At 37.9% G+C, this 13,048-nt stretch overlaps 1 protein-coding gene across 1 annotated transcript in view; it reads left to right on the forward strand.

Annotated features, from left to right (window-relative positions):
* The first annotated feature begins 1,445 nt into the window (after positions 1-1,445).
* HECTD4 (HECT domain containing E3 ubiquitin protein ligase 4) overlaps positions 1,446-13,048 on the forward strand; it is a 126,511-nt gene continuing 114,908 nt past the window's right edge. Inside the window, exons 1-3 of the mRNA XM_014547721.1 lie at positions 1,446-1,573; positions 6,362-6,879; positions 9,755-9,844. Of these exons, the coding sequence (XP_014403207.1) occupies positions 1,514-1,573; positions 6,362-6,879; positions 9,755-9,844 (668 nt within the window). The 5' untranslated portion in view covers positions 1,446-1,513. The remainder of the gene's footprint in view (positions 1,574-6,361; positions 6,880-9,754; positions 9,845-13,048) is intronic.

Consider the following 13,048-nt stretch of genomic DNA (forward strand, 5'->3'; position numbering starts at 1 on the left):
TGATGTAAAATAGAAACAGGTGTTACCCTCATTTTACAGATGTAGAAATACAGACAGAGGATTTAAGTAAAATGTCTCCGGGAAACAGTTATTTGCAGAGGCTGGGCTTCACCTAGTCTCCCTAACTCAATGGTTTGCAATCTTGGCTGCACACTGCTTTCACCTCTGAAGTTAAAAAAAGGAAGGGAGGGAGGGAGGGAGGGAGGGAGGGAGGGAGGAAGGAAGGAAGGAAGGAAGGAAGGAAGGAAGGAAGGAAGGAAGGAAGGAAGGAAGAAAAAAGTCTAGGTCCCTTCCCCAGATAATCAGACTAGGAGGGGGCCCACTCAATTAGTACTGTTTGTTGTTTTTTTATTACAATTGACATACAGTATTACATTAGTTTAGGGTGTACAACATAGTGATTAAACATTTATAGACCTATGAAGGCTCACCCTGAGAAGTCCAGTATCCATTTGACATCCTACATAGTTATTACTATATCATTGAACTATATTCCCTGTGCTGTATGTTACACCCCCATGACTGTTTTTATAACAGGCGATTTGTACTTCTTAAACCCTCCTCCTTTTTACTCATCCGCCCAGCCCCCATTAGTATTATGAAAAAACTCTCAAAGCAGTTCTAATATTCAGCCAGGCTGAGAACAACTGTCTGAGAACTAACTCATTTTCTGGTGTCCCCTTCTTCTATCGCATGTGTTTTCCTCATGGAATTAAAAGGCTTTTATGTGGAAGAGAATAGTATTTTTCCATTGCTCCAGAATGCAGAAGTATAATCAATCCAAGTGAGGGAGTGTTATTCAGATATACAGTGGGAACCAGCTGTACGTCCTAAGATAATTACTCTTGGAATGTATCTTCTCATTAATTTATCAAACATTTATGTGGCCAGACTCTATGCTGATACAAATATGAATAAGATATGGTTTTCCCCTTTTAGGACTCACAGTTAAAAGGGGGGGGGCACACTGTAAATAAACACCATTATAGTAGAGTGTGGTTTATACATATCGGACTTGTATAATTTCTTTAATTTTTTACATTTTTATTTAAAAACGGTCAACAGTGATTTTCTTACTAAAACATGTTTATGCTAAGTATTTGAATATATCACACCATGGTAGTCTTTATGTTAAATTATGTAATTCAAGTAATTAACAGATAAAGTTAGTTTTTTGAAAATATCTTTTTTCTTTAAATACTCCTAATAACATTTATAATAGTATTAAAACCATTTTGAGGAGTTCATTCTACATCTTTCTCCAAATTTTATCTGTTAGTTATAAACATAGGAAGATGATCTGTATTGGTTCTGCCGTGAATTACGTTGGTGAAAAAATTACTTGATAACGAGAAGAGATTTTGATGTCTTGGATCAACTTTCAAGAGCCATTTTGAACATTACTCTCTACATTTCCTTAATGCACATCCTTTATTAAAAACAGTAGACATTTTTTTCCCATAGTTTGTGGCTGATCTTCTGATAAGAGGTATGTGCTGGATACTATGGAAACATGGAGAAGCTAATTCTGGAAAGAGGAAGAGGGAGAAAGAAGAAATCAGAGTTTCTCAAAGTAGGTGGCAGAGCTGCGTTTTGAAAGATAGGTAGGATTTAGACTGACAAAAGATGAAAGTTAGGCAAGGGCCAGGACAAGATGGAATTTTCATGCAAAAGTTTGAATAGTGATTTCTTATATGTTGAATCCTTACAGTTCTAACAATCCTGCTATCAATAGCAGTTATAGGAAGGTCTGGGAAAAATCACCATTTCTTGGAGAAAGTTTGACAGAGCTGAGCCAAATAATCTGTGACAAATCAGGGTCTATTTCTAGTTTTGGCATCAAACTATGGGCTTAAACTTATGAATTAAAGTGTGAAACTTAATTCTGGTTATCAGTTAAGTTAAAGACCTTTTTAAAAAAGTTGTTGAAAGAGAATGTAAATGAACATATATTTCCAAGCTTGGATAAGGTCATATAACTTCAGGGTCTAATTTAATTGATAAGTGATCCACTCTTGATATAGGCTTTCATATCAGAGATAGAATTCTATCCTTCCACTCACAATTGATTTTACTTGGTTCACATGAGATCTTTCTGATTTTCTTTGAACTACCATATGCAATTCAATTTGGCCATGATTACCATCTATATAATGTGAAAAATGTTAGGAAAAGCTGTAGAAGGGTTTAAAAATTCACTCCAACGTTTGAGAGGGTTTCATTATTCTATATCCTTTATTGGAAAGTTTTGTGTTGAGGTTGCAAGTCTGACCAGTTGGTCCGCTTTGAAATAATCCAGGTGTAAATGCCTTTTATGCTGATAGGTTCATATAATTAATTGAATGGGTTAATGTACCATACTAGGTAGTATAGTAATATAATTCATCTATTTGGAGCCTGAGTGATCCTGAGATTTATTTATTTAAATATTTTTATTGATTTTAGAGAGGAAGGGAGAGGGAGAGAGAGATAGAAACATCAATGAGAGAGAATCATTGATTGGCTGCCTCCTACACGCCCCCTACTGGGAATCGAGCCTGCAACCTGAGGAAGTGTGCCCTTGGCCAGAATCGAACCCTGGACCCTTCAGTACACAGGCCAACGCTCTATCCACCAAGCCAAACTGTCTAGGGACTGAGATTTAAATGTCATTTATTCTTGGAGAGTAAGAGGTTTTATTTTTCATTGATAGTTCCCACCATTTATGGTGGTCTTCCCCATCCCACCCACTACCCAGCCTTTTCTTCTAATCAGGAATATAATCAATCCTATGTTGAGATAAACTGCTTCCAAAGTACAACAGATGGAACGAAGAAGTGATTTAAGTACCCTATCTGGTTTGTGACCGTGGATAGAGTGTTAGCCTGCTGACTGAAGGGTCCCGGGTTTGATTCCGGTCAAGGGCACATGCCTGGGTTTCGGGCTAGATCCCCAGTAGGGGACATACAGGAGGCAGCTGATCAATGATTCTCTAATCGTTGATGTTTCTGACTCTCTCTTTCTTCCTCTATGAAATCAATAAAAAAAATATTTTAAAATAGTGATTCAAGTACCATTTTCTTTGGTACTTGTGATTATACTTTGTCAGATATGTCCCCCAAACTGCAAATATATCTATTGTAGCACCATCTGATTACCAGTTGTTTAAAGATAGTGTTTGCTTGTGAAAAACATCAGCTCTAGTTATGACTGCTTTTTAGAAAATTGATTTGAGAAAGAAGAAAGAAAGAGAAACATCGATTTGTTGTTCCACTTTTTTATGCATTTATTGGTTGATTCTTGTATGTGCCCTGACCGGGGATTAAACCTACAACCTGGGTATTATGGGACAATGCTCTAAACAACAGAGCTACCCAGCCAGGCCTGGGCCATTACTGCTTTTTAAAAATATAAACTATTTAACTTATCACTATTGTTTCTTTTTTTTTTTTAAATAGAGAACCCCACCGCCATGATTCTATTACCATAATTACCAGTGACATTTCAAACTTGAACAAGCGTGTTTTACATAGTCCTATTATAGGGCATATACAGTTTTATACTGCTTTTTATTGCTGCTGTATGGCTAAATTTTTCATTATTGCATAATATTCCCTTGTGATACATATAATTTAATCAAACACTTCTCTTTTAGACATTGAGATTGCTTCTACTTTTTCCACTATAATAAGACTGCAATGAACATCTTTGTACATTTTTTATTTCTGTAACATTTCTTTAGGGTAAAATTTTATTTTATTTATTTATTTATTTTTATTTTCTCATTTAAAGTATTACAAATAGTAGTATATATGTCTCCTTTTTTAGGGTAAATTTTTAGAAATGGGATTACTTTCTATTTCTCTCAGAAGTAGGCTTAATATATCTTTTAGCTTTTTACTTAACCTTATTGGGGGAATTTTATCTCTGCTCTTCTTATATCTCAGATTTGGTTGGGAAAGAATATTTTGCCTACCTTTTATTAGCTCTCCATGTGATTGTTGTTGTCTTAGCTTAAAAACATGTCATGTATGATAAAATTACAGTGAGGGTATGAGTTACTTTGAAAGTTATTTCCTTAATTGGGGTGACTTGAGCATTATCTCCAAAGTGACCCTTCCTTCTGATGAAGGGTGACAGGGATCTTCCCTTTTTCTTAAATGACTCTTCTCCCTTTTAAAGAAAAGAATATTAATTTTCTAATGACATTTTGGTATTTTATCTTCTTGGTCAAGAGCAGTTACTGAGGGCAGTGGTTTTATATGAGAACAAATCATTTAATATTCATAAGGACCAGAATAGATCCTTCAGAGCTGACTTACTAAAACCCTAAGGTATGATGTCTTTATAAAATGATTTTAGGCCATGACCTTCAAACTTTAGAAATTCTTAAAAAATGGCAGCATAGTGGACAGTTCTTAGTGTTCTAAAAAGGCCATTGAATTGCTGAGAAGTCTAATGGATTTCTGAAAGCATTGAGTGTGTGTTAGGTACTGCTAAATCAATACACATAACAGTCACTTAAGTGTGTGTATTATATAATATTTGATTAATTATATTATAACTCATATTGTTTCAGAATGTCTTTCAGGTGGAATGCTAAAAATAAGCTGAAGTACTTATAAATATAGAACCATCAGAAAAATGCAGAAGTATATTATATAGTTTTTTTCAGCTACTCTTAATATTTGAAGTTAGCTATGGTTTCTGTCATACACATTATTTTATGAACAAGGAAATATCACATTTCAGAAGCACTTATGTTTGAGATTGATAAAAAAATGAATAGCCGGGTTTAATGTTACCAAGTTGTTCTTTGATTCTTTTTATTTTTTATTTATTTTTACTTTTTAAAAATGTTTTCATGTGTCTCCTTTTAATCTTTTTTTCTTAGAAAATTTGGATCATATGTTTTATCCGTTGTCACATAATATCATATAGTTAATTATCCTTTGAAATAATGTTGCTTGTGGCTATTAGTATTCCACCTGTGTTACACTTTAAATGTTTTCCTATTATAATTTGTTAGAAGTAATGCTACAGTAAACATTCTTGCATTTTATATTTTTCTTTAAATGTATCATTGTGAGAAATTCCTAGGAGTAATGTTACTTACTAAAATATAAGAATATCCTCTCAGATTTAAGAAATTTTCCAAGATTATTATTTTTTGTAGTTACTGTGTATTTTTTAATGTGCTTTGATTCTTGAGTCTAATAAAAGCCTGTATTGAATTTTTTAGTAGTTGCTTCATATAACATAAGTAGAATGTCAGTGTAACTTAAGTAAAAATGTATATGGAGCACATAAATTTTATATCAAAGAGTTGTATTGGATGAAAATCACATAATCAATGTTGGAAAGCTTTTTAAAAAATGCAACAACATTTCTTTTTAAAAAAATATACTTCTTTATTGATTTCAGAGAGGAAGGGAGAAGGAGAGAGAGATAGAAACATCAATGATGAGAGAGAACCATTGATCGGCTGCCTCCTGCATGCCCCCACTGGGGATCGAGCCCGCAACCCAGGCATGTGCCCTTGGCCGGAATCGAACCTGGGACCCTTCAGTCTGCAGGGTGACACTTTATCCACTGAGCCAAGCTGGCTAGGGTGCAACAACATTGATTATTTGCTTAGATGTTCATAACTGGGAAGGTAATAAAATTTAAAGTTGTGATTTTTTTTTTTACATCATTCAAATATATCTCAATCTTTGGTTGTTGATCATCATGGTGGAAGCTGATTGCTGATTTTTTGAAAAAAGAAAATAGGGCCCATCCGGTGTGACTCAGTGGGTTGAGTGTTAACCTTGGATCAATTCCAGGTCAGGGCACATGCCTGGGTTGTGGGCTTGATCCCCAGTGTGGGGCATGCAGGAGGCAGCCAATCAATGGTTCTCTGTCATCATTGATGTTTTTATCTCTCTCTCCCTCTCACTTCCTCCCTGAAATCAATAAAAATATTTTTTTTAAAAAAGGAAAAAAGGGCAGTCTAATTTACTTGGATATGATTATAGCTTCAAGGTATATGATTGCCCTTGAAAAGTGATCATTTTTTAAGGAACTTGTGTTATTTTATCAATTGCCAGGTGAAAAATAACCAAAAGGGTAATTTGTGTTTGATGAATCTTGACAAAAGGTAGGGAAATAATTTTGTATGACTTGATGGTGAAGAACATTTAATCATTATTTGCATGGCTCTAGCTGGGTGGTTGGGTATCATCCGTACAGTAAGGTTGCAGGTTCCATTCCTGTTTCAGGGCATATACTCAGATTGCAGGTTTGATCCCTGGTCAGGGCACATATGGAAGGCAACCAATCCATAGATGAAAGCAACGGTGAAAGCTGTACATAACTTTTTCTCTATTGTTTCTTTTTTTAGATTTTAACATTTGAGACCAAGAACCCGATGGAATTAGCAGAACGTTTGCGCTCTGTCTGTGGGAATCAGAGCAATGCCTATGCCCGCCTGCTGGAATACCGCCTGAATGCCTTGCGAGGACTGTGGAATGCCCAGCGCCAGCTGGCCTTGGAAGAACAGCATGAAAGGGAAAGTTCGGGCGATGAAGAAACATTGGCCCTGCTCAAACGCCAGGGCTTGTTGCAGCAACCCGAGCAAGCTCCCTTCACATCCCGGATGGGGCTCCTGCTGGTCTTCCCCCTTATTCAGTCTCAGAGTAGAACAGACCCCTCTCTCTGTAACATTACTGCTGAGGTGCTATTGAACTGCCTTCGCGACTGCCAGCCTTTGAGCTTGACCAAGGAGCCTGCTGACTGTCTCAATGGAATTGAAACTTTACTGTGCTCTTGGCTAGAGGAAACTTCTGACACAGGCCGACACATCCCTCATAAGCAAAAAGAAAATGCTGCTGCTGCCCTGGTGGCTTTGGCATGTGCCAGGTAAGGAAATCAAATGTACCACTTGGTGACCTTGTGACTGCTGCCGCTGCCTGGGTTGGGTGAGTGAATCAGAGGGCAAGCATATTTGATGGGAGACTTAGCATCAGAAGTCCTCCTCTGTCTTCAGTATTGAATTTCATGGCCTTGACAGTACATAAGATGCTTTCTCACCAAAACTTGGCACCAGCAGCCTGAGCTGGAACCCAAGTTCAAGTTTTTGCTTTCTGCTATACCATGATAACAGCTTAAACAGCTAGAAATGGAGGATCAACCCTTGCCATTATCTACTCACCCCTGAGATGATTAGTGTTTCCCATCAGGTAGTTCGTGGAAGGTGTTCTATCTGTGTTTCTTCTGGAAGGACAGTTAAAAGTTTGTGGAGCTTTAAAAAATGTTTTTTATGTGTATTTAGAAGGAATGCATTAGCAGGCGAGTGGGTTTTTACTCACCTGGGCTCAGTCACACTGACTTGGTTACAAATTATATTTTTGGACCCTGATGTTTGTCTCCATCATTTAATTGAAAGGTCTCTCTGTATATATCAAGATTTAATAGTGTGCTGTTCTTTGTGTGTAAGTTGATGTTATTGATCCACTGTCAGTAGGAAAAGTGCTTGGGGTTACTTTTCTGGGAGAAGATTTCTACATTCTCCTGCCCAGTAGCCTGTATGATCACTGGCACACATTTGTGAGAAAAAGGTTCACTACCCTTGCTTTCCTCTAAGCTAGTTGGCTAGAGACCATGGGGTCTGACAGATTAGTCACATTTGTCTCTCTTCTTCAAAATTTTTTTGATTGAGTTCTTCTTCTTCTTCTTTTTTTTTTAAAGCCAAGAGTATGTGAGAAAATTCTTCTTGGAGAATTATGAAGTTCTTAGCAAGATTTACATGAGAGTGAGAGGGGCAGACAGCTAGCAACAAATACATGTATAAGATAATTTCAGAGAGGGATGGTCACTGTAAGTGAACAAATCAGGCTGTTTTGATAGAGAATGGCTAAGTGGAGGTGGGGACAGCATTAGCTAATGATACCAGGAAGGACTGCTGGAAAGGTGACATTTGAACTGAGCCTGCATGATGAGGAAGAGTCAGCCACGCAACAAAGCCAGTGACAGAGTTCCAGGCAAGAGGAGCAGCAGTGGCATGACTCTGATACTCTTTCTGTGTTTCAGGGAGTGAGGGGACAGCAAAGTGAGCAGGGTAGCTGGAAGGCAATGGTAGAAGGAGAGGAGCAGGAGATGAGGTTTTCAGATAATGTAGTGGCTTAGGAGCCATGGGAGGAATTTTTTCTTAAAATCTGATTGAGTCTAGCAAGTAAATAATACCTTATGGCTGGTTTTAAATGTTCCAGTGTGCTTTTGCCCTTTTATTTTTTTAACCTCACTGCACCCCAGGAAGGTATCCTGCCCTATTGGACAGATGAAGCAGTAAAAATCCATAGGAGTTAGGTGACAGGACTGAGATGGTATAGTTAGTGAGTCAAAGCCAGGTTTCAGAGCCATGTGTCCTGACTCCCAACTTGTGTTTTTATACTCTATTAGAGGCCCAGTGCACAAAGTTCATGCAAGAGTAGGCCTTCCTCCCCCCGGCTGCCGGCAACGGCTTCCCTCTGGCACCCAGGACCCGTGCTTCCCTCGCAGCCCTGGCTTTGTCTGGAAGGTGGTCCGGAAGGACATCCAGCCTAATTAGCATATTATGCTTTTATTATTATAGATCTGCTGCCTCCCTGTCTTTGTTTTTGTTTTAAATTTTTAAAAATATATTTTTATTGATTTCAGAGAGGAAAGGAGAGGGGGAGAGAGATAGAAACATCAATGATGAAAGAACCATTGATCGGCTGCCTCCCGCACACTCCCACCGGGGATCGAGCCCACAACCTGGGCATGTGTCCTTGACTAGAATTGAACCTGGGACCTTTTAGTCCACAGGTCGACACTCTGTCCACTGAGTCAAACTGGCTAGGGCTAGTCTTGTATTTTGATTCTTTGGTTTTATTTTCTATCTGCTGCCTCCCTGTCATATACTGGTTTTTGGTTTGGATTCTTTTGATAGTGAAAGGGGCAATTAAGAGGAGGACTCTAGGCCTACTCAGTCCAGCCTTAGGTATTCCATTTCTTTGGGGTTTAGGCATGTGATACCTAGCAATTAAAGCCTTGGCTAAGAGAATAAGGCAGCAATCTGAAGTCACCCATCTGATACAGGCGATCATTTAGATCAGGAAATGTTCTTGTGGTGATTTATACTTGGGATCTAGCCAAGTCAGTCTTGTGCTTCTTAATAGCACCTTCTTTTAGATCCTGCTGATCATATTAGGGACTTCCCAGAGCCTCCAACCTTGGGAACCAAAAGGAAATCAGGTAGTGGTGACCTCTGAAGTATTATAGTCACAGCAAGGGAAGCTCTCAGTACAAAGTAGTAATTATTTAAATATATTCCTTTTTTGATATGATGGGCTTCAATGAGATGTATGTAAAATGGATGAACCTAAGAAAGACATTAAAAACTTAATTCTGGAAATACTGTTAAACTTTAAATATAACCTCCTCCTATGAAATCTCTCCTCTAGACTAGAAAATTTCTTGATGAAAATAGTATCCAAGAATAATAGTCACATGGTCTTTGTACTGAGCCTTACGTTTTGAACTTTTGTGTTAGGGGAAATTATCTACCTTTACAAATGCAGGAACATTATAATTGACTGTTCAGATCATGCCACTCACATACTAAGTAAGTATACTTTGTATAACACATATGATTGACATAAGCAGATAGACACATTTGGAACTGTTCCCATTTGGTTAATAAAATTAACATTAACAACCTTTTTATTTGCCTTTTCAATTTTGATGATTTTCTATTCCCTCCTTTTATTTTTAGGGGATCATTGAAAACTTTTGTCCATACAGTCCATCTATTACAGAAACAGACTGATCTAGGGTCCCTGCCTGTAGCCGATGTGCTGTATAGGTGAGTTGTCACTTTGGATCCTTACCCTCCTTCTACACAAGGGAGATTGTTTATAAGGTCTCTTTTAATAAGTAGATTGCTAGACTCTTTAACTATTCATATATTTTTGTGGCTTTGTTTTTAATTATCTTAAGCCTTATAATGACATAATTTACAATTTTGTGTTGATGATCTATTCTCTACTTTAAGCCTAATGAGCTGGCAAAATCACACACATATATAGTAAATGGATAGCTGTTCAAGACAATCCTGAATTATAACTTAGTCTGACTTAAAGGATTCACAGTTTGCTGCTTTATCTTGTCAAGCACCTGACCTTAAAGATCATCTATAAAATGTAGACATGTTAAGTACTTTTTATTTGATATTATACATAAACCACACTAAAATGCCTTGCATTCAGTAAAAGGCAACAGTTTAGATACAGGGAATTTTATTAAATTGGCATAGTTGGGACCAAAAAGACAAAATGGTCACTGCCAGCTTACCTGCAGCCCTTGCCTTTTAACAGGCTAATGAACACAACTTGAAACACAAGCAAGTCTTGCAGGTCTGAGAGACAGTGAAGGGATTTCTTCAGAATTTAAACATACAACCAGTCATATAAATCTAAATATAAGCCAGTCTCCTACAGGTTTTGAGATGGCACTCACCACCTCTGTGAAAAGTTGAATACTACGAATCAAGTCCAATCATATTTTTAGAAGACAGAACAGTGATAACGCTTGCTGAACCAAAATTACCATTAAAGCTCAAAAAGCTGACCATATCATTTAACCACAAGCCAATCTTATTTAAATCAGGACTACCCAAAAGAAATGCTCTATTAGCTATTCATGATCTGAATTCTGGTGTATGAGATCAATTTAATTATGGTACACATAAAAATGTCATGAGAGATTTGTAATAAATAAGGCAGTGGTCAACTATTACTCATTAGTAGCTTTTTTGAGATAAGCTATCAAGTCTGCCCTTTCTGCACTCTTCTTAATGCCAGTGAAGATCATTTTTGTTCCAGAGATGTACTTCTTGGGATTCTCCAAATACTCGATCAGTGTAGCCTCATCCCAGGTGACACCTTTGTTCTTGTTGGCATCCGTGTAAGAAAAATCCAGGGGCCTGACCTGTCTTTTGCCGACTGCAACCAAGGTACATGCCCTTGACTGGAATCGAACCTGGGACCTTTCAGTCCACAGGCCGACGCTCTATCCACTGAGCCAAACCGGTTAGGGCCTGCACTCTTCTTAATGCCAGTGAAGATCACTTTTGTTCCAGGGATGTACTTCTTGGGGTTCTCCAACTATTGCATCAGTGTAGCCTCTCCCCAGGTGATACCTTTGTTCTTGTTGGCATCCATGTAAGAAAATCCAGGGGCCTGACCTGCCTTTCGCCCAAATAGACCATGGAGATTTGGCCCTGTCTTGTGCTTACCTTCCATTTCTATAGTATGGCACTGGGCACACTTCTGAACAAAACTCTTCTTGCCTTTCTCAATGTCACCCATTTTTTTTTTTTAGCTTTTTAAATTTTGTTTTATTGCTGTGTAGTATCTGTTCTTATCAGTTCAATCTCACCCATTTTTAAATCGCTCGTTATTTGTGCCGGACATGGAGATTCCCACTCGCAAGCTGGACATCCTGCTCTCTAAGTCCAAGGACACGTCCCACCACGCCCAAGTCCAATTCATATATTTTTACATCCTTTCGCCCAAATAGACCATGGAGATTTGGCCCTGTCTTGTGCTTACCTTCCATTTCTATAGTATGGCACTGGGCACACTTCTGAACAAAACTCTTCTTGCCTTTCTCAATGTCACCCATTTTTTTTTTTTAGCTTTTTAAATTTTGTTTTATTGCTGTGTAGTATCTGTTCTTATCAGTTCAATCTCACCCATTTTTAAATCGCTCGTTATTCGTGCTGGACGTGGAGATTCCCACTCACAAGCTGGACATCCCGCTCTCTAAGTCCAAGGACACATCCCACCACGCCCAAGTCCAATTCATATATTTTTACATTACAGTTTACATTCAGTTCTTGTTTGTGTTAGTTTTAGGTGATACAGTCCTGAATTATAACTTAGTCTGACACAATATGATAGTGGTTACACAATCATATACTTTACAAAGCTATCCTCCCAAGTAGATTGGCACAATACTTAGTTATTACAATATTATTGACTATATTTTTTATGTTGTACCTTACATCCCCATGACTATTTCATAACTACCAATGTGCACTTCTTTTTTTAAATTTCTTTTTTGATTAAGGTATTACATATGTGTCCTTATGCCCCCATTGTCCCCCCACCCCCTCACTCATGCCCTCACCCCCCTGGTGTCTGTGTCCATTGGGTAGGCTTATATGCATACATACAAATCCTTTGGTTGATCTTTTCCCCCTTCCCCCCACCCTCCCCTACCTTCCCTCTGAGGTTTGACAGTCTGATTGATAATTCTCTGTCTCTGGATCTGTTTTTGTTCATCAGTTTCTGTTGTTCATTATATTCCACAAATGAGTGAGATCATATGATATTTATCTTTCTCCAACTGGCTTATTTCACTTAGCGTAATGCTCTCCAGTTCCACCCATGCTGTGGCAAATGGTATGAACTCCTTCTTTTTTACTGCAGTGTAGTATTCCATTGTGCAGATGTACCACAGTTTCTTAATCCACTCATCTGCCGATGGGCACATGGGCTATTGTAAATCTTAGCTATTGTAAATTGTGCTGCTATGAACATAGGGGTGCCTATGTTCTTTCTGATTGGTGTTTCTGATTTCTTGGGATATAGTCCTAGAAGTGGATTACTGGGTCAAAGGGGAGTTCCATTTTTAATTTTTTAAGGAAATGCCATATTGTTGTAATACTTTGAACAAACCTCATGCACCAGTCTGTATTCCCAACAGCAGTGCATGAGGTTTCCTTTTTCTCCACATCCTTGCCAGCACTTGTCATTTGTTGATTTGTTGATGATAGCCATTCTGACAGGTGTGAGATGGTATCTCATTGTCGTTTGATTTACATCTCTCGGATGATTAGTGACTTTGAGCATGTTTTCAAATGTCTCTTTGCCTTCTGTATGTCCTCTTTCGAAAAGTGTCTAGGTCCTTTGCCCATTTTTTGATTGGATTGTTTATCTTCTTTTTGTTAAGTTGTATAAGTTCCCTGTAAATGTTGGAGATTAAACCCTTATCGGAGATAACA

Source organism: Myotis brandtii, unplaced genomic scaffold (assembly GCF_000412655.1).
Source record: "Myotis brandtii unplaced genomic scaffold, ASM41265v1 scaffold482, whole genome shotgun sequence".
NCBI classification, from domain to species: Eukaryota; Metazoa; Chordata; class Mammalia; order Chiroptera; family Vespertilionidae; genus Myotis; species Myotis brandtii.